Consider the following 20,910-nt stretch of genomic DNA (forward strand, 5'->3'; position numbering starts at 1 on the left):
ACGCATCGCGCTGCCTCGCGCTGATTTATACGCGCGCAACAGCGAATTTATTAACGAATCGCGGTGCAGGATGCTTCGGTACCGCCGAACCTTTAATTCCCGCGACGTTTCAGGGGACAAGCAACACGCGGGCTGTGACAGCTACAAAGTTGCTCCATTTTGCACAGCGTATAGTTTTGAACCACCTTGTTGTGAGTTGTCTCGAGGGATTCGAGACAGAAGCAACTGGGAAATTCCGCTCACGGCGAATACTTACGTAATTCCAGAAACTTTTATCATCCGCCACTGTCGAAATTCTTGAAAGAGATTCCTGCTGAAATAATCCGCGGAACGCGCAGGCAAAATCGCGGCGCGTTGCGATCCCGGCATTGGATGATATTAAAAAAAGAATGCCGGGCTTTGCATTGAAATTCTATTCGGCGATGGCCAGGCCAGAAAGCGGACCCCCCGCAGGAGAAACTCCGAATAGCCGGCACGGGCTTGTGTGAACCGCCAGTGTTTTTCAAGCGCGAAAAAATGTGGCGGTTCTGGGCTCGCGCCCAAAACGCTTCGATTCGAAGTCTGCTAATTCGCGGCGATAGGCCAACCCGATCGATCCCCTCTGCCGGATTTCAAGCGAGATCCTGGAGAATGCTTTGCTAAAAATTGCATCTGGGCAGTAGTTTCTCATAGAGCGCTAGTGTAAGTGCAAGCGAATGCGTTTGCACGCGTGTACGGGAGTAGAAGACAGTGGATGCATACACGTACGTGCATACATACATCTCGTGTTCGTAAAGTGAATTTTTGTTGCTCGTAAAAAGCGGAAGAACGGGCCGAGCGGAGGTAAGGTGACCAAATCCCAAGTTACTTGGTTGGTTTCGTTGGATCGATGCTGCCGCCACTACGTTCTCTCTTCCATGTGACCTTCTCTTCGCTATCGACAGTTCCCAGGGAGAATTGGGTCGTTTCGGGCCGAGGGCTGGCCCTCGTTATCCCAAAAGCCTCCTGACAAATACGTACAGGCAGACACCCTGTGCCGCCCCGTTCGTTTGCTATTTCGGGAACCTGCGAAATCATTTCAATCCGCTGCCGCGCCGCTTGTAACGGTGACGGACAAGCGTGGGAAGGTGTGAAGAGGACCGTGGATCCACGTAATATATCGAATGTGTACACGAGCTGGGCCATCTCCGGGCTAGATTACCAGCGGATCGAACCATCGGTTAAAAACGGAATTTCCGTCGTAACAATGCGCCCACAGAGTACAAACTGAACGCCTCAAGAATCTCCGATTCAAACGAATCCACTTGATTACATGGATTCGTATTCGTCTCCGGTGGACTGAAACACCTCGACGGTCAGGAAGAAAGCCGAGTCGCGAGACGATTGGCCATTCCTGTCTCGCGGTAAAGGGGCGCTATCTACCAATCTGTTGGGTAGCTTTGGAGTCAAATAGAAAGGGTTGACTCTTGCACACACGAATGGGATGGCTGAAAAGACCGGGTGACTCGTCCAGCTGGCCGGGCAGCCTCGCAAAAACCGACGTATTACATCCGTTGTAGAAACGCGGCCGTGATAACGCGTGCTCCCGGGTTTAATCACGTAACTCCCGTACATCAAGCGGTCGGGTGGGCACGGCGATATAGCGAAATCATTTCGCAAATGGCCTAGCGCGGCTGCGATGCAAGGAGAGAGGGTGAAAGGGAGAAAGGGAGGGAGGGAGAGAGAGAGAGAGAGTGGAGTGGTGTGGAGTGGAGTGGAGGCAGGCCTGGCCTGGCCTGGACTGGCTTTCAGCCGTATCCGAGGGAGAGCCCAGCCCCGCCGAGCCAGTCTTTTGAGACATACGTATCCGGGCTCGTGGCACTGCCAATGGATAACCCGGACCTGTCTTTGTCCCGATGTTTGTCCAAGAGCTGCAGAGGAAACATGAAATTCCCTGTGGCATTAGTTCCGACGAAGGCACGCGTCGATATACGTGTACATATGTACCATACCGGCCGACAATTGTCGAACGAGGCAGCGCGCGCCCGGCTAGCGCACAAAGAGAGCAAGCGAGAGGAATAGACAAACGGACCAGCTGAATGCATCCCCCCCATTGCACCACTATCGCTTAATGCTACCACGAAACCTGCAAATCCAGCCTCGCGACGATACGACAGGATTCTCTGTAATTGTCACGCGAGTCAGCAGTGTACGTAGTTGTCTTGAGGGTAAAGAACAGGCAGCACTTGGGTCGGGTGAGCCCAGAGTTAATCATTCGCTGTTAATTGGACGCTGGCTTTTCGGGGGTGTAGCCGAAGGATTTCTTTTCGCGGACCGTTCAACTGCAGCCACATTAAAGCCTCCCCGGGGATAAGAGGGACAGGTGGATGGTCTCGGCGCGGTCGAAAAGGTCCGTGGCTGTTTACGTTTCTTCGCTTGAACGAGACAGTTGGTGATTTCTTCGTTTCTGGCGACGCTCGACGCCGACGCTTAAACGCGATAAATTGCAGGTAGCTGCGCTCCCCAGTTGCCGCGCGTAATTTCTCTTCATTGTACCAGGATGCTCCGGTAAATTGAACTCTTGTTACGGATAATTATTTCCTTTCGCTTATCCGTCTCCGTCCCTTCGCTTCGCGATAGTTTCGATCGGGACTTTGGATCCGTGTCCGAAAAGTCCGAAAACACTGAAACTGGCCGCGTTTCCCAATGAAATTTCGAAAGGTTGAACGGACCACGCGGGCGGTCGCGATACCGACGGTTGCTTGCCTGTTGGCGTTAATTTCGTCCCTCTCGGACACGGGTGGGCAAAAACGAATACTAGAAACGTGACACGATGTTCGCGTAAAGCTGCGCCTCGAGGCGGGCAGCCAGCCTCTCTTCTTCTCTCCTCTCCTTCCGTCGAGTGTTTTACGATTTTACCGTGAGATTGGGTCAAACTATAAATACGAGGCGCCAACCTGACCGAGCCGAGTCAGACGCGCCCGAGTCACCGTTGGACGAGCTGAAACCGACGACGACGGTGCTTGACGATGTTACGTAATCGTTGGAATCGTTACGTTTAGAGAAGCCAACGCTGCGGCCCGTTTCGATCACTTTATTTACTCAGAGCGGTAGCAAATTGTTTCGCCTCTGCCATGATTGCTAAAGGGATCAGCGATTATTCCAGATGATGCGGCGAAGGATGAGCCGCGACGAGGAGTCGCTCAATAATATATTCATGGCTACGTCGTTATTCTCTGAAACTTAATCGAATGGCCAGAGCCGACAATATCATTTTAACCCATTGGGCATGTTCGTTGCGCAGAGGTTGAACTCGCGGCACAAGTCCATCAACTGATTGCATTCGTATCCGCGTTCATTTATCGTGCGCAATTCTCTACCTACTTCGTTACTCTGCATTATCGCCTACGAACCAATCGAAAATCTGCCAAATGCCCCAACTACTTTCTTCCAGTTCCATGCTTTTAGTAGGTAGGTACTAGAAATCATTTAGATTCGGTTAAATCGAGGCGGTAATCGTCGTTCGCGTACGCGACAAACACGCTCCTTGACTCCCTAATTCCTTACAAGCTCACTGATTGCGAGATGAACGAGGCTCGCGTATTTACTTTGCCGCGTTTTTCCTGTCTATTGTCTCGGCGCTCGACACACGTTTACTTTAACGGCTGACCGAGTAGGCCGACGCAGCTTCCTTTGATCCCAAACATGGATGCACGGATGTGCAGGTTCATGAATTCCTAAAGGGCAATGCCGTCTACACAGGCTGGGTGTTTCTAAGTATACATACATACCCACGTGGCCTGACGTCGCCACTTAACCGCCACGTTCCCACTTGATCGTATCTCCAGCAGTCACGTTAGACGACGACATCTTTGACGAAACGAAAAGAACTCGGACGCGAGCCCTCCTTTCATCGACGTTCGGCAAAAGTTTCATTGGCCGTATAATATCCGTGATATGGCTGACACGATGCGAACAATAGCTGCCAGTTGTGGGGATACTGCCGCGTAGACACACTGTGCCAACCACATTAAATAACCTAGACTGCTCGCCGTGTGTTTCACTGCGGAAACCAGAGAGGGTTCTGCGGGGAAAAAGGCAAACCTGCTTTCAACCTGTTGAAGTGTATCACTGTCCATTATGCGGCTGTGGCGCTGCGCGGCGCAGCGATACAATGAATCCTGGCTCGACGTATTTTCCGTGAGTTTTTCATGTCTGTAAAAGTATCGCCAGGCTCGCTGGATTTGTCGCTTCTGCATGTTCGACCGACGATCTCTCTAGTTAAAAGGCTCGTTAAAACCGATCGAAACACGCGATTGGGTTAGGAACAGCTGTTTGAATCCGTTCGAGCTTGGAATCTGCGGCCGAGGCAATGGACTCGACGGGACAGTTACTAAGGACGAAGAGATATGGACTTGAACCTCGGCTCTCGTACCTTGAAATAACCAGACCAGCTAGCGGGAACTTCTATTCTCTCCACTCCCCGAACTCTGTCCTCCGTTCTCACGGAAGTACACTCGACCCAGAAAAGCTCATCTCCGTTATCTCTCGAGTCAGAAGGGGAAATCTTGACGAATCGTGGCGGCGCGCCGTCCTTGCCAGGAAAAATTCGCCGGGACGTTCGCGAAATGAAATTTGCGCGGCGCGAACGCAATTTTCACGATGAATTTCAAATCCTGGTCCATCATGGCTGCGCGGTGTCGAAGCGACTTTGCATTTTATTAGTTGCGACAATTGAGGAGCGCCCCGCCGAAGCTGATCCAATTATTTCCAAATGCCTGTTCCGTCTTTGTCCGAAAACTAGAACTGGATCGTTCTACGAACGGCCGAGCCAACGAAACGTTGCATGTAATCCTCTCGCGACACTGTTTGACTTTCAGCTTGAGAAGCCGCACTAACGAACTCCTCGCAGCTCCTGGTCTTTCGGCCCAGGGTTTAAGGAGCACGGCTGTTGAAACGCACAGAGTAGAACATGGTAAACGAACTGAAAGCGCCTGGTTTGTTAATTTCGTAAGGACAGAGCTACCCGACGAATTGGCGCGAACTCGCTGACCACGTATGGTCGATCGATACTGTCGATAGTCCATAATTCGACTGGTTAGGATGAAAGAAGCGAGGGAAGTAGGAGTCCGCGGTCCGGTAGGGGTGTAAAAATAGCCGATAGAGGCAAACGGTCCAGCGACATTGCGGGTGTACGTTTCAGCCTGGAAATCCTGCGAAATGGCCGGGAGGCAGCGTCGCAGCGGCTAATGCGTGCCATTTAAACGTTTCACAGGACATTGTGCCGGAACACGGTACTTGGCGCGAACCCATCGCATCGCGTTGCGTCGCGTCGGTTCGTTAGACCGCCATTTGTTTGCACGGCTTCGGAACACTCGTTTTCCCAACGTATCCAAGCTCCAAGCCGAACGATTCGTCGGTAAGCATCAGCATCGTCGTCGAAATCCAGCCCGAAGCAGTGGAGAACCAGGCCAGATTCACATACAGGATCGAGAATGTATAGTAGGTCTCTGGTAGGTTTGATTTTCGATCCCCGGCAGAGATACCAATAGAGAAAGGACGGGACGATAGTGGCGGAGGGTGGAAAATGAAATGCAACGAGCAACGGTAGGATGAATTATTATCGAGGAGGGGTGGCTCATAATTTATGTGGCCTTGAGGCAAATTAGTTGTTGTCCCCATTAATTCGGACAGGGCAGGTTGGTTGCTCTGCAGTCGCATTACGCTGCAGTCTGCAGTTCGTTTCGTTGATGCCTTCGAACCTCGACGTGCACCCCAAACCGCCCTCCAGGTTTGCCGATGTTTCCCGTCCGCGTAAGCGCGTTAATACTTGATTGCATCCCAGCTTTGTCTACCTGCCGGGCTTATCCCTGATACGCGTATCGGACTCTTGACTTGTCAGTTGGCCGGTGCAAGTTTGCGTGACCCATACGCCCGAGGCAGCAGAATGGGACGGGTTCGACGAAGGATTTTCACGCAAAGCTATTGACCGGTAATTGATACGACGAGAGGTAAAGGGAGACTCGAGGAATTGCGATGGTTAGGTGCATAGAGTAGGTACGTGTATGCGATCAAGTTGGGAACCAGGTTCGGGGAAGCGTTCGACTCTGTGTACATTTAACCAGGATAGGAGACATTTCACCGCTCTAGCACGAATTCTGGAAATTAATGTTCCGGCGACGACGCCACGCGACGGTCGCTCGCACGTGTCCGAGTTTGTTTCTGCTTCCTCGTGGATATCGATCGACGCGGCGACCAGTTCGATGCAAACTAATTGCCGCTCCCGATAAATTCATTAGTAAACCAATTATCCCCCGCGCACCCCCTTGGCTCCAGGAAATCCATCGGTCCTCGGTTGCCTGCGACTCGACGCGACGCATCGCACCGTTCGGTTACTTGTCCAATAATCGCTCGTTTCCTGTGGAATCGGGCCAAGTGAATTTTCATTTCCTCTCTCGACGACGCCCTCTAATCCGTTCACCGTACTCACCGTGACACTGGACAACCTTGATCCCACTGATGCCGAGGCTCTTGCTAACGCTATGTCCCCGGCCTGGCGCTGTCTACGCTGCAAAATGTACGAAGTATATAGATACGTATATAAATACATAGCTGACTTTTCACGCGGTCAACATCCGTAACGGACGACCGCTAAAGTTCGGCGAAAGTTTCATCCCACTGCGGGGTTGCTGTCCACGTGGCGTAGAAGGACGTTTCGCGGGAACGGTCGCGGAATTTCGGCGTGGAAAGAAGAAAACGTCGTAGTCGTTGGTTGACAGCACAGCCGGTACCACGAACCTAACCCGACGAAATTGGGTTATCCACTTTCTGCTGGATACAAGTCTCGGTCGCTCAATCTCCCGACGCGGACGCTCAGCCGACTGCTGGCCGAGCTAACGATAAGATGCGCCGAGAGGCGCACGCCAGTGCAACTGCGGCTCGCGGTTGCTTCGTATTTTGACCGTCTTGTTTGGAAAGTTCTGTCAAGTTGTATCGCCGACTACGGGGATTTGCTGCTCGAGCTGCCTGGGCCGCAGCCATACAATGCCCACCTAGGGGTGATTCTGAAATAGAGAGTCTTCCGGAGGTCTATGAAATTGCTGAAAGACGAAGCTCTGAACCGAGGCCGGATAAAGCAGAGTTTCTCCCCGTGTACGGGATATCATAGGGTCGAAGTTAGTTGGAAGACTTGTCGAGGGAACCCCGAACGGATGCGACTTGGCCGAGTTATTCGTAAAACCTGAGCGCAATTTGTCGAGTTACCAGCGAGAGACGCGTCCCAGTTCTCCACGACTTCGCCGTCGGGGCTGTTCGAACGTTTATTTTTTCTTCTCTCCCTCCTTCCCTCCCTCCCTCTCTCTCTCCCTCTCCCCTTCAAGCTTTCCGCGTTGAAATTTCTCATTCCCGGAACACGTCCAACTCGGTCGATTGGAAAATCGGGAAAGTGAGAATTCCTCGGGCTTTGCAAAATTCCACCTCATTGTGATTACTCGATGCACTCGACGAGTTTTTACGGCGATTAGTTTTCCCAACTTTACAATGTTGTTTTGTACGCTACCGTGAATATGGCAGTGCGAACGCACGAAGAAATCGGCGATGCCGTTCGATGCCTCTCCGATAAATTTGTTGGCTGTGCGTGTCTGAGGCGCATAATCATCCATCTAGCGATTGGCCCGACCGATTCGGGCCAAGACAAATGGTTTTGTTCTGGAAAGTCTCCGCGCGAATGATTTGTCAGGGCGGGCTCTCTTGTTTCGAGCTCTCGATATCGGGTCTGGTGAAAACGAAAGGCTATGGAGCGATTCTCTGGCACGCATACGTAGAGGGGCGCACTCACACGTACCAGAAGCAGCTCCTAATTAAAAAGCTTCCGTATTGTCGGGGAAGCGCATTGTTCGGGCCAGATCGGGGGTAGTGGAATTCCTGCGGGCCAATGGTGAAAAGCAGCTTTGTTCTTGGCACGCTGGCTCCCTGGCCTGATGGATTTCGAACGAAAAAGCTCGCGGCATAGCACCGGCTGAGCATGTCTGAACCCACCAGAAACTTGCGAATAGGTACCTACGTACATCTACATCCTACATCTCGATTCCTTTCAATTCCCACGCTGGAGTCAATTTAACCAAATTTTTTACACGCTCCTTTGCAGCCGCGACTCCGCTACAGCTTTCACTGACGAATCGCGCACAGGTCGTGATCCAACCGAGGGAATTAATCTGTTTAACAGAAGCCTCGCTTTCGAGGATAAATAACAATTTTCATCTTTCCTAGCTCAGTGGGAGACACGAGCACGCGACTAAAGCGTATCTAGTAATACAAACAGAAAGAGAGGGGAAAGGGGAAACGAAAAACAGACTAAATCAAACCACGTAATCGTTTTATCGGAGTCCGCGAGCAATGAAAAGGCGAGAAATGGGGGCGGGAAATAATTTGAAATTTTATTTATGAAGCGTGGAAAAAACGGGATATCTGTTTTTTTTTTCGTGACATAATAAAATTCAGCGACACGTGCGGAAGCTATGTACCTAAATACATATGTACTATGTCGCTAACGAACAGTTATCTACCCGAAGAAATCTACCTACCCACGTAAATCGTAGGAAGGTCCGCGATCGATGCATCCCACGTGCATTCTCCCCGGATGCTGTGTACGGCTTTCGTTAGGATTGCGTTAGGGGTTTCATTAGGATTTAGAATTTAGACGATCGAAAGTGTTGAAGGACAGCAAGCGATCCCGCTATCTCCCTCTTGCTCAGTTCTCCTTCGATCGCTTTCAGCGCGACGTCCATGGGGAATTCTCGTGTTCGGGCCATTTCCCTCGTGGTTTTCGCTAATTTTGCAAGTAATTAAGTCTCTCTGGTAGTCGATAGAATTACGGGTGGCAGCGCGTGCTGCCGGAGAGAGAGAGGGTGGAGGGAGGTCCACCCTTTGAAAAGCGAATTTCAGGTCTGGCCGTAGCCAGCCAGCCAGCCAGACGGAGAAACCACAACCAGTGACGTTTTGTCGGGTAGCCTGGCAAATTGAAAATGCGGCCAAAGTTTCGACGCGGGCGACCATCCGCGAAATTCACCCCCAATAAGCCACCTCCCCCGGAAAAACTGTTTGTTAGTTCTCGGGAAGCATTCGAGTCCAAGGTCTTGCCGGGTTCGAGACCGTATTAATGCGTACGAGCACGTAAAAACGAAATTACACGGCCGGTGCTCATGAATTTTAATGGCAGCCTCTGATCCTGAATCGCAATGCTCGCCGGTGTACACCAGCTCCATTTGAATAACGGTCGTGTCGTCGATTATACGTGTGTCTACGACCCTTAATAGCTTCGAGCCAGCGTTTCTCAAACTAGAACGCGCGGCATGCTCGAAACAACAGGGAAACCCATTAGGAAAAGGATCCGTAGACGGTCCTTCTTCTCCTGTCTCCCCAATCCTGATCTTTTTCCCATCAAGCCACTTTTCTTTACCCCTGACAACGACGGAGGCTGACGGCTGAGGGGTGAGAAAACTTGGAAAATCATGGGAACGGTCGAGAATCTCTGGACTGGCCGATGGAAAGCTTTACCAGCAAACTCGTCGTGTACGTAACTTTTCGCAGCCCATTAACGAACAAATCAATCAATGAAACTTTGTTCGTGAAAATGTTAATGTAGCGCGTTGATCGCGAAGCGACAGCGACCGTTTCGACCACGAATTTTGTTACAACAACTTCCTAATAGAAAGTACTCGAGGGTCTGGAGTTAATCCGTCCACGCATTCTGAGCCCTACGAGAGGAAATTCTAACTCCGTGCTAAATAAATGAAAACGCGAGCGCGGCTTTTTTCGAGACAAGCGACGCCCTTGTGCTCTTTATTTCCGGCACGTTGCGCGAAACATTTGTCTAAACTGGCGTGTCAGGGATGAGCCATACGCATACTCTGTTGCCGTAATGCTAAAGGGATATTCGCTCTGGAGGATATTCACTTCTCGCTGAAAGAAGGGAACGTTCTTTCACGAACGTGTGAATTCTGAGAAGGTTATCGCTTATTCCGGTGTTGTCGAATCCTTGATAAAACGCAAAGTTATAGCTGTCCATGACCCGAGGCCCCGTCCGGAGATGAGATATGTTATACCTACGTCTTCTTTCTGTTCCCGCGTGCGAGTTCTACGAAGAGGGTACGTGCCCGGAGTCCAGAGCGCAGCTTTGATATTTTATTATGCCTAGCGATATCTTCTTATCTTATTTCGTCTGGGTCTCGAGTACGAATTTACGCGGAAGAAATCTCCCGGCGACGATCGCTGGAAACTCATTGCCAAAAGTCCACTTACTTTGCAACAACCGCCTTCTTGGCAAATGTATTCGTAATAACCCGCACCAAAGATTTCGAATGCATCCAGAGCGGAGGTATCGGCTTATTTGAAAAAGGCTAAACAACGGTTCCCTCGAGCGTTGCATTCACCGACTGCAAATTCCCTCGCTCGCATAAATTCGGTTATCTCGTATCGGAAGGATAGCTCGTTAACGATCCCTATAACCGTTTGGCCTGATCCTCCATGCTGCCGCAGACAGACCGACGCGTACCTATACGTATTTAAAGAAAAATCTTCATCGTCGCCGCATTACCGCGCCCAGTTGACCGTTTTCAGTTAATTAACCGCGCTGCGCGGCGCGAGTAGTTAGCGAGATTCGCGATGTCGTTCGTTAATTAATTATCCGCTGATCAAAGCGGATTGCCATGGTCAGGAAATTTTGTCGCGCGTACAACAGCGCACTACAAAGTCTCGTACAGAAACTTGATGAAGCGTAGATGCGTTAAAAGTTAAAAGAATTGAAAGTAAGGGGTAGTAAAGGTCTCTGTTGCTTTGCTTTGCAGGTCGAACGCACGATTCCACCTACACGTTGTACAGATTGGGCGAAAGGCTGTCGAGTGGCGCGAGATTGTACGTGGAGACTGGAAGGACCGATGGCTTGGACGGTGACGGGGATTCTTCCAGCAGCCTTCACTCGTTCGCAGGACCGCCAGTTCCGCAGGGCGAAGGGGCGAGTATCTCGAGAGCATTTTTGGACGGGAATCACACCCTGATCAGCATCATGGCGCGGATCAACCCGAGCCCTGACTGGTTCGTAGGCGTCGATTCTTTCCAGCTGTGCGTGGAGGGCAACTGGGTCGACACAGTTACCGTCGAGGTAAATGCCATTCATGCGAAAAACCATCGGTTCATACGTTTAGTAACAACGCGCCAACTAAGCAGCCGGCGCGCGGTAGGTGCGTGCACAATTTGCCAGAGTTCGATCCGGTATAGACTTATAATTAGAGAAAATTTCAGTGCCGGGCATGGCTGAGCGAACATTTTAATTTATTCACAGCCAGTAGTATCTACCTACTACCTATGCAAGGTATGCGGTAGGTAGTAGTTCGCTGGTTGGTAGCAGTTACTACCTACGGCATGAAACCCCTCTTTGAAAAAGCTGCCCTCGTTAGAGGAAAAAAGAATTCTTTTCCCACTGGACCGTAGGTATATCGATAATCTGCCGTTCATTAAAGCGGCCCCAGCAATTTCGGCTGCAAAAGAGCGGAAAAAAACGGACACGTTTGACAAGCGTCGATCGAGAAGTATGTAGGTCGCGTCCCATTTGCGAAATATCCGAGCGATTCATACGCGACTTTTCCTATCTCATTAAAATCTACCGGCCATTCAGAGACTCACCGTGCGCTTTCTCTCGGTCTCTTTTCTCAGTTGGACCCACTGGATGGAGGAACGGATAACGGGTTCACATTCACGGCTGCCAATTGGCCAACGCAGCCCCAAGGAATCGCCTACAGGATCACGTCGCGATACCCGGCGCATCCCGCGGGAAGCTTCTATTATCCGAATCTACCTCGCCTGCCGCCAATAGCCACCCTCACTTTTACCAAGGTAAGTGGGCTACATCGGACATTACTTAGTCGTAGTCCGGAATAGACTGACACTGAGCGTCAAATGGCCACCGCATTTTAGAAGAACGCAAAGAGATTTGAATGAGAGCAGAATCTGAATCGCGTACGGATATCGATGTTTTTGGAGTGGCACGAGACACCGGCGCTCAACGAGGTAGACGAAGTATGGTATCGGTGTCTCTTCTAAATCTGGCCAAGTCGATTACGGTTCTGGCGAAGCAATGGTATGGCTAAATACCGTCGAACTTAGCGTACACACCAATCCGGTACGATAGAATCTGACACACGAATCTACGAAGGAGCAAGTTCGTAACCCGAATCGAATTGTTTCTGATACGGTTGATCAATGATGCGACGCGGTAGGTACACACGAAGCCGGGAGCTAGCGAAAATCCTGGCGTAATTCACAGCTGATTAAACCTGGCGCGCTCGGTTGGTTTTTCGCACTCTGGCAGAATGGTTTCGCGTTTATTAATTCGCAACTGTTTCCCCCGCGATTCGTGTCCGCTATTACAGTCGGCAGTGAGCAGGCAAATACTAGTGTGTCCACGATTCCCCGTTACGAGAAAACGAACACGGGAGGAAAAAACGATCACGCGAACGCTTCCATTAAGCCCGGGCATCTTAGGTACTCCATTAAGCTTGAAATTGGAACGCGCAATCGTAATGTTCGCCTGGTATCGCGACGGGTTTCATCGGTGTGCAGCGATTCCACTAATCGATAGTGTCTATGTTCTTGGACCCGGTGGAAAATGCACATTGCTGCTCGATTGGTCGCGAAATACCCTCGAACGATTACGTGTCGTTGCTTTCGTGCATATGTATATGTATGTACATACCTCTTCCTCTGTATTTCGTATTATTTCCCGAGTTTGTATAGCTATTCCCAATAATGTACGTTGGTCGGCAACCCGTGAAAACATCTAGTTACCTACTACTCGCGTACCTGATACTTTTTTCTAAACTTTTTGAAATTATGAAAACTACTTAGTAAGAGTTGAGCATGGCAGGTGGGAAAGTTTAATCAAAACGGTACAGGGGAGGAACTTTAATTCGATATTTTCTCAAATGTTCGCGCTCATTCGTATTCCGTGACCTAGTTGCTTGTGTATGGAGCGTTCCCGAAATTAATATCCTAAAAGCTCGCGGCATAAATACCAGGGACGAGGTTGGGGAATCAGCAGCGTTACGCCGCGTCGCACGGGGATCGTGGATTCGGCTGTGAAGCTCCGTTATCGTTTATGCCGATTAACTTGGTTTCGCCTAATGCGACGATATTACACAGTTAAGGCACATTAAAGCTAGGGGATTGCCGTCTGCTCCCTGTTTTCTACGCCATTATCTATCTGTTACCCATACAATTTCGTTTGCCAAAACTTGCCGCGCGTCTACATCCTAGTTAGGGGTTACGTACGTATGTACAGTGCTCAGAATTATGCGGTAAGCCGGCGTTCTTCCTGATAACGAGAGTGAAAACTACTCTCTGGGATTTCCAAGAGGTTTTTGGAGCGACGCTTGGCATCGATTACAGTGGTGATCCTCGATTATAATTGCTCCTAGGGGACTATGTTCTATCTCGCGAGACTCGTTAACGCTTGTAAGCCATGAGTTACTATCGTGAAGCCCAGATAAAGGGAGGGTCGCGATAGTTGGCAAAGCGGCGTGGCGGCACAGCGCCGATCGCCCGACCTCGACCGGCTGGATTATCCCAACTTGGCTGAAAGCAATAGAGCTTGGTTAACCATGACACGAGCGCATGCACCAGCATATTTCCATGTTCGCGCGTACTTTATGTAATTACCAACTATTCATAGGTGCTCGATTATCTCGACTGCTCTCGATTATCTCCTCCTCCTTCTTCTTCTGCTTCTTCTCCTTCTACCAAGTAATTTATCCCTACCCGGTGCATTCAATTTCGAGGGAGGAAGTTGAAACTTTGAGATTTCGGTTTCGTCGAGTTGCTGTCAAAATTAAAAGGAAGTACATTTGCGAAGGAGGATTATTCAGATTAAGCTAGAGGTAATGGAGATGATTTTCGCGAGCTCTGTGACCAATTCAACCCCAATATCCCCGTGTCAGCGCTACGCTGTCAAGATAAGCGACCTTGTTCCCAAGATAAATGCGAGAGACCCGTGACTCTGCTCACCCTTGAATCTCAATTTCGCTGTTTATCGACGAGCACACTCTTCGACTTATCTGGCAACCAACCTCCAGCGCTGGCCCACAAATATATGTAAGCGCATCGATCATCTCTGTCCTAAGGAAAACGTTACCGTACGAATGAGGAATCCCGAACTTTATTCACCATCTTCAACAAAAATTCCGTTCCACGCGTATTGTTCGTTTGCCTTGGTTTAGCCACCAGAGAATCTCCCGACATCGACACATCCGACGGCCATAAATTCGATCCTTTGAAAAGGATCCACGCGGCCAAAAAGTGAAACGGTGTGAAAATATTGTCTCGCGCCAACGTAATACCGGCCATACCTTTTATTCCCGCAAACTGTTCATTCCAAGGTTCCGTGGAAATTCGATTCTAGGGAAGGAAAAAGCATGCGCGCGTGTGTGGTGTGCACACGACGGCGACGGCGACGCAGAGAGAAATTCCGGGCACGCAGTTCTGGAGCAAACAACGACGCGGCTGTTGAAAGAGTCTCGCGTTTTGCCCTTCCGAAGGGTCTGAAAGGCCTCGTTATTACTTGGCCTTCTAGTAACGTACGTAAATAAGCGGCTATATTAGATTTCGGGGACTGAATGGCGGGGAAAGTGTGTGGTTCGCGTGGAAAATATCGGCATGTCCCATCGCGAGGGGTGAATCTTATTTTCTTCGTGAATATCTAAAGAATTCTATCGCTCCTGGATATAATAGAATCAATTTATGCCTTCGTATACTTATTTTAAAGGAATGTGAGTGTAGCGAGAAGGGAACGGAAAGGGCCCGATCAGATTTCAGCAGGAAAAAGGCAGGCGTTCGATGGGAAAATTGACCAAGCTATGAAAAATGAGTGGAGAAGTCGGTTCTGCTGGGAGCAAGTGAAATCTCAATTCTCGCGTAGGCGACACTGCTAGATGAAGAACGAGGCGCAAGAAGCCGAAAGAGAGTACAGTGACTGAGGATCGCCAACTCCCTTTCCGTTCGCAGCCACTATTTCAAACTTGAGCGGAAACGTAAGAATTTATAACTGGTGACACGTTATGGGCTTCGCCGACTATAAGAATTTATTTCCCATGGCCGATTTTTCGTGCGCTCTCGATGCTTTAGAACCGCCGCGGCGCACGGCTTTGCTTCGCTTTCTTACAAAAATTCTTTTAAACTTTTAAAGTAGAAGCTGAAATCTATCTAACAAATGCGCACGGTGGTCTCGGAGGAAATTCTTCAAGTACGCCTCTTTTGAAGTAAATTAAAAACTTTATTTTTCCTGTAACGTTGAACAGCTTTTACGTACATAATGTAACGCTGAAATTGGAATGAAACTTGGGTTCGGCATAAGTTTCAAATGCAATTAACGAGTAAATTAAGACAAAGCGCCGGTTGAAGGAGCCGGGGGGCCACAAAGAAATCCTCGCAATTAATTAACAACGATAAATATTTGGCGAGTACGCACTGCGCCGTTGAATAGGTCAAAGAGTCTCGTCCCAATGAAATTCGGTCTCCCCGTGGTCTTTGTGGAAATGCACATTTACGGCGCGCGTACTTTCGCCCTCTCGTTGAACTTGAAAATAGAGAGCACTTTGCGTCTTATTGCCGCGCGCCATGGGTAATACCGCGTCGAGTTTCAAACTGTCGTAATTTCACTTTTTATAATAAACATCAGACGCTTCTTAAGGAATCGTTTATATTAGACCTGTAAAGTGAAAAGTGGTCAGTTGGCGGAATAATACCGATGGCAATCCTGGGCAGACGCGGGCGGCTGACCATATACGAACCACTTCCACTGCAGCCGACCGCGCTCAACTTTCCTATTACATACATACTAAATTAGAGTATTTACGGTTAATCTATACTGGCCCGATTTATAAAAACATTACGATTAATGTTGTCCATGCTAGTTTTCGAGCACGCCCGCCTGTTTTCACGGAATAAAATTGAATCGATGCCTGCGCGATTCACGCGGTGAACGCGAAACACTCGTCCCCGTGCTAAGCGTAGATATCGAATGCTTTCAACTTGGAACAATTGACGTCGCGAAGCTCGCGCGTTTCCATCGTGAAATTACGAGCAGGACAATTCGCGTAACTCTAACGAAGGAAAAATTTATGGAATCCGCAGCGCGTGACTCCGTTTCATCGAGCCGATGCAAGCCACGCATATTGCGCGCACTGCGCTTCGCGGCGTAGCGAGCGAGGCGTATACATCCGACGGTGTCAACTCGAAGCCCGGAATCAGAATGGCAGGCCGCAGTGTATCCGCGATAGAATTTTTTATCGCTCGGCTGCAGAGCTGCACAGGTTACAACTGTGAGTGGTCCGCCCACCGTGTCGGATTGTTAAAAGTTTGCTTTATCTAGGAAATACGAGGGCACGCGTGCTTACCGTAAATCTAATTACCTATCCAGAAAGCCTGCAGTGCTTTCGACGCGATAGCTGCTAGCGAATTTTGATTTGATCGATCGGATTCTACCTCCTCCCCGTCTCTTTTCTACTTGGCTGTTTCGCCGCAACTGGACAGCTGGTCAACCGGTCACGGTGTGCTCCCTTCTTCCGTGAACGCCCTCGGCGTTGGTTTGTCAGGCTTGCTCGATTATCGACGGATTAACCAGCGGGTTGTGGTGGCTGAAGCTGATGCAACCGATGCGTCCGACCGTCTATTCTCTCGATGCTGCTCGCTTCCACGTAATGATAAAATCACGATAATGAGCGTGCCGATGACCACTTTAATTATCCGCGACCGCGTAGTCTAGCTTGGGGAAATCATCTTCGGTCTATCGCGCGCGGAACCCGCTCGATACATTCCTGGCGTTCCCTGGGGAAAGGATCGCTGAAAATTTCATTGGATAATCGGAACGTTGATTAAATCACGCAGCCATTCCATTCGCGGACTTTCCATCGATATACGAAAGCGTTTTTTTCCCGCGTATTTCTGCCGATCGCGATCGGCCGAAATAGACAGCTTTTCTCGCTCGCTCAGCTCAAATCGAATTTAGCTTCCCTGTCCACTTTGCGAACGTCTACCGGCATCGATATATCAATAACGGGATGATCGAATTCTTGTGCTTTATCGTTGTGCATTGCGATCTGGAACCGGCGCCAATTAAATTCGTTCTTGAGTGGAATTGTCGTTTGATTCGTCATCGTGTAACATTCGCTGGAAAATCTCGTTATCGAATTTACACGCGCACTGACAGATAAAAAGAAACAGGACCAGGATATGTGTATTTAACGCAGTCTATTGCTTCTATTTACCTACTACTCAGAAGTATCTCAGAGACTCTTGATTTCGAGCTTTTAACAACGTAGATACTTAGAAGCACGCTCTTCTCTGCGATGTCCGCGGAAAGGTGGCCTCGATTTCCGAAAATTCGTCGGATCGATATCGAGTTATCGAGGCGGATCCCACCGTTGCAATCCCTCACGGTTCCCTCTCGGATCGCGTTAGCCGCAAAGATCGCGGCTCAGGGGCATGCCAGGCGGCAATAAACGAGGCAAAATTACCGGTAATTATTAAATTACAGCGACGACTGCCGCGGCAATTATCGTCGGTGCCAGTATTATAGATTTTACGCCGGACAAATCTGTTTAATGTTGCGCAGCGCGTACGCGTCAGCTCCTCGCACCCCTCTGCATAGGTAGGTAGTAGGTACATACATCTGCATCGTCTCGTGCTGAAAAACGCTATATCGATCGGCGGAGCTCGTTACACGCGGCATAAACGAAGAAGGATTCGTACCTCGATTAGTAGTTTATTCGCCTGCCCACTCGATTACGAGATACCAAATCGTTGGATGGCTACTCGACCAATTGTATCGAATATCCTGCATTTCTCTTTCAACAATGTGCCTCTTCCATCGTTTACTTTTTACACTTTCTATCGAGTACGCGTTTACACCTTAATTGGCGACCGGAGAACGTATCGTATATAATAACCGCCGGCATCGAATCCATCGTGCACGGCCTTGTATCACCTCCTCTCGGATTAATATGGATAAACTCGGTGGGCCGGGAACGATACCTTCGCATTCATTTCCATTCATTCATCGCTGTGCTCGTCCGATCGTGTAAAGTGTATAGTGTAAAGTAAACGAACTCGGCGCGTATAATCGACACAGTTAATTTAATGGTTGGTCGGAACGAGGGCCGAAACGGGGACGAATAAAAAGCCCACGTTCATCGCCACGGCTAGCAATTACTTTCGCAATTATTTTTAATAAACTCTCAAGAATTAATTGCGCCCACTGAGGGTGACCTAGCCGCGGTAGAAACGCAGCAAGCACAAAGGCTTTTCGCGCGGTCGAAAACGTCAGCTGCGAACAAAACACGCAGGCTGGGGAGCTGTGCGTACAGCGAGAAAAAAGAATGTCGAATTCGACTGGATTTTTCGGCTGAAAATAAGTGAAAAAGATAAAATCCTCAGAGGTCGCTGGCTAAAAGCGGTAGAGAGCGGATCAAGGAATCGCGATTCAGTAGAAAGAGAGAGAGAGCGCTGCGCGCGTTATGCTTTAAGGCATTAAATTGGTGCGTTACGGACGCGAACAAAAAGCTGGTGATCCAGAGGGTTTGCATGCATTAATAATGATAAATGTGTCGGGCACGATGGAGCTCGAAAGGGAGAAACTGGCTCGCGTGCGCGTTAATAATACGCGCTGTTGTTGTAGCGTCGCTAATACCGCGTTGTCATTCTAATCGATCCAACCGTTCAATTATTCCTCCGGCACCGATGTAATTGCACGCCTGCCCCTCGATCCCTCGGAACGATTCCCTTCCCAACTCTGTTTTCGTTATTGCTCGGAATTTAGTTGTTCTCGGCCGAGGGAAATAATTCCACGAAGGCTTCGCTACCACGTTCAGCTTTTGGAAACTGCAGAAAGAAGCGGGGAGTTTGATGGAATAGGCTCGAATAGAGTCAGGAATGGATTTGAAATTGCACACGCTTCTGACAGGTTCGAACGGGCGAGGAACTTTTTGATCGATGGTCGAAACGAGAGAAAATTGGCTGGACGAGGTGCAGCTCGATTAGACCAGTTCATCCGTAGGGATAAATGTTCTCATCGTACCGCGCAGCTGGTGATCCGATTACTAGCTCCGCCGGGCAAGTTGGCCAAGATGGCCAAGTTGGCCAAGTTGACCGTCGGCAGCAGGTAACACGTGCAGCTTCGTGCCTCGCGTGCGGCTAGGTTTTACAAGCAAGCGCATATATACCGTCCAACAGACGGACTGCAGTACCTACCAAGGGGGAGATCCTCCTCGGTCCGAAGAGGAATGGCGGTCGCAGGACGTTCGGTGGACCTCACCGACCACAGATTTATGAGAGCCGGGTCCACCGGCGCGACGAGAATTTCGTATGTTTTGCGGCATTACCAGTGGAAAATAATGTGCTGTAGTATTTCACGGGTTTAATTACTTTTTGCGAATAATTGATTAGGAAACAAGGTTTAACTACTGCTGCTCTGCGGCTGCGACTACGACTCGAGGCTGAAACAAAACAGCGGCCATCAACGGTTCAAATCAGTTTATTACACTACGGCCGCGTAAACTGGCAAACCACACCGAGATCCCGCGAGAATAAAAGAGGGGAAACCGTTTTAATTCGCCGTGGGATTAAAAGAGAGGAATTATCGCGCTCTTATCGTGGACTGCTCGCGTTTAAAAAGGCAAAACTAGCGAAACACGAGGGACTCGCGTTCGTCTGTTCGTTCACGTGCTTGTGTGTTACGATGCTTCGGGCAGCAAGTTTCACTGAACTTCGGCGCGAGGCTTGACGGGACCGACTACTGCCACTTACGATTTCATCGAATCATTGGCCTCGTTCGACCTGCACACCGCAGTTTTAGTTAGAAAACTAACGCCGCTGGTTCGGAATAGAAATTGGGAACGTCGGATGACCGACGACCGTGTCGAAAAACCGAACGGTCAAATTTACGCGAGTTATTCGAGTTTCTGGCAAACTGAATTTTCCACCACCTGTCCCGTCCAGTTGGCGTCGGCGTCGTCCAAGTCCGTTCCCCCTCGTGTTCGTGATCGGACTTGCCGATTACCCTACCAGCCGTTACAACTGTATTGCAGCTTTTTCCCCTTCCGCCGTAACTCGAAGAAATATTTTCCCCTATCTTTCGCTGTGTTTTTCGAAGAATTAAGTTTCGAACGAAACATCGGTCGCGCGAAGCAAAGGAAGGAAGGAAGGATTATGCTAACGAGTAGGAGGAACGTTGACTCTACTAATGGAACGTCGTTTCTTAGACGAAGCGGAGAGGATCGGTGCGCCGCGGCGGGGAAAGAAAGCGGTATAAAAAGTTTTTACGTCGCGTCGTTTCTTGATGGATTTATGCTGCCGAAGCGGTAGGTACCCTTATTTTTTACGCTCCCCCGGTAAACTGGTGCTTGCGGCTGATCGTTTTCTTACCGAAGACGGCTGAAAGAACCAGCAACGGGCAACTGAAACGGGAGCTTGTAAAAGCTGTATTCCATAAGTTCCGCGCCAAGTCGCGGCTCGATATCGTCGCGGGGCTAACCAGACTCTATTACCGGTTAAATTAAGTCAACAGGGCGGGCGGCGCTGATTCGAACACTCCTCCCTGCTATTCCTACGAATTGTTCCAGTTTGCCAGGTGAAATGGTCGCGGACCTGTTTACGTACCCTAACAAAGTTTCCTCCCCCCGTTTTCCGTCGATTCTGCACAAATAGGGTATTATGCAATTAGATGCTGCGAAGCCGTGTTGGACGCTTTTCCAACTTTTCCCTCGCCGCGTTTATTCTCCATTGCGATCGTCCGTCGTACAATTCTCCATCTACGGGTGGAACTTGGACGAGTGTCGTTAAATTCCTGCCGGGTTTTAAATATTCAAGAGGTTTTTCGCCGAGGAAAAAGTTGAGTGACGATAAAAACGT

General features: G+C 49.6%; 1 protein-coding gene across 2 annotated transcripts in view; it reads left to right on the forward strand.

The window, feature by feature from the left end:
- LOC143373667 (spondin-1) overlaps positions 1-20,910 on the forward strand; it is a 91,701-nt gene that overhangs the window by 60,031 nt on the left and 10,760 nt on the right. For both annotated transcript variants that reach the window (XM_076821123.1, XM_076821124.1), the window contains exons 3-4: positions 10,803-11,116; positions 11,668-11,847. In XM_076821123.1, coding sequence (XP_076677238.1) covers positions 10,803-11,116; positions 11,668-11,847 — 494 coding nt within the window. The remainder of the gene's footprint in view (positions 1-10,802; positions 11,117-11,667; positions 11,848-20,910) is intronic.

This window comes from Andrena cerasifolii, chromosome 10 (assembly GCF_050908995.1).
Source record: "Andrena cerasifolii isolate SP2316 chromosome 10, iyAndCera1_principal, whole genome shotgun sequence".
Classification (NCBI taxonomy): domain Eukaryota; kingdom Metazoa; phylum Arthropoda; class Insecta; order Hymenoptera; family Andrenidae; genus Andrena; species Andrena cerasifolii.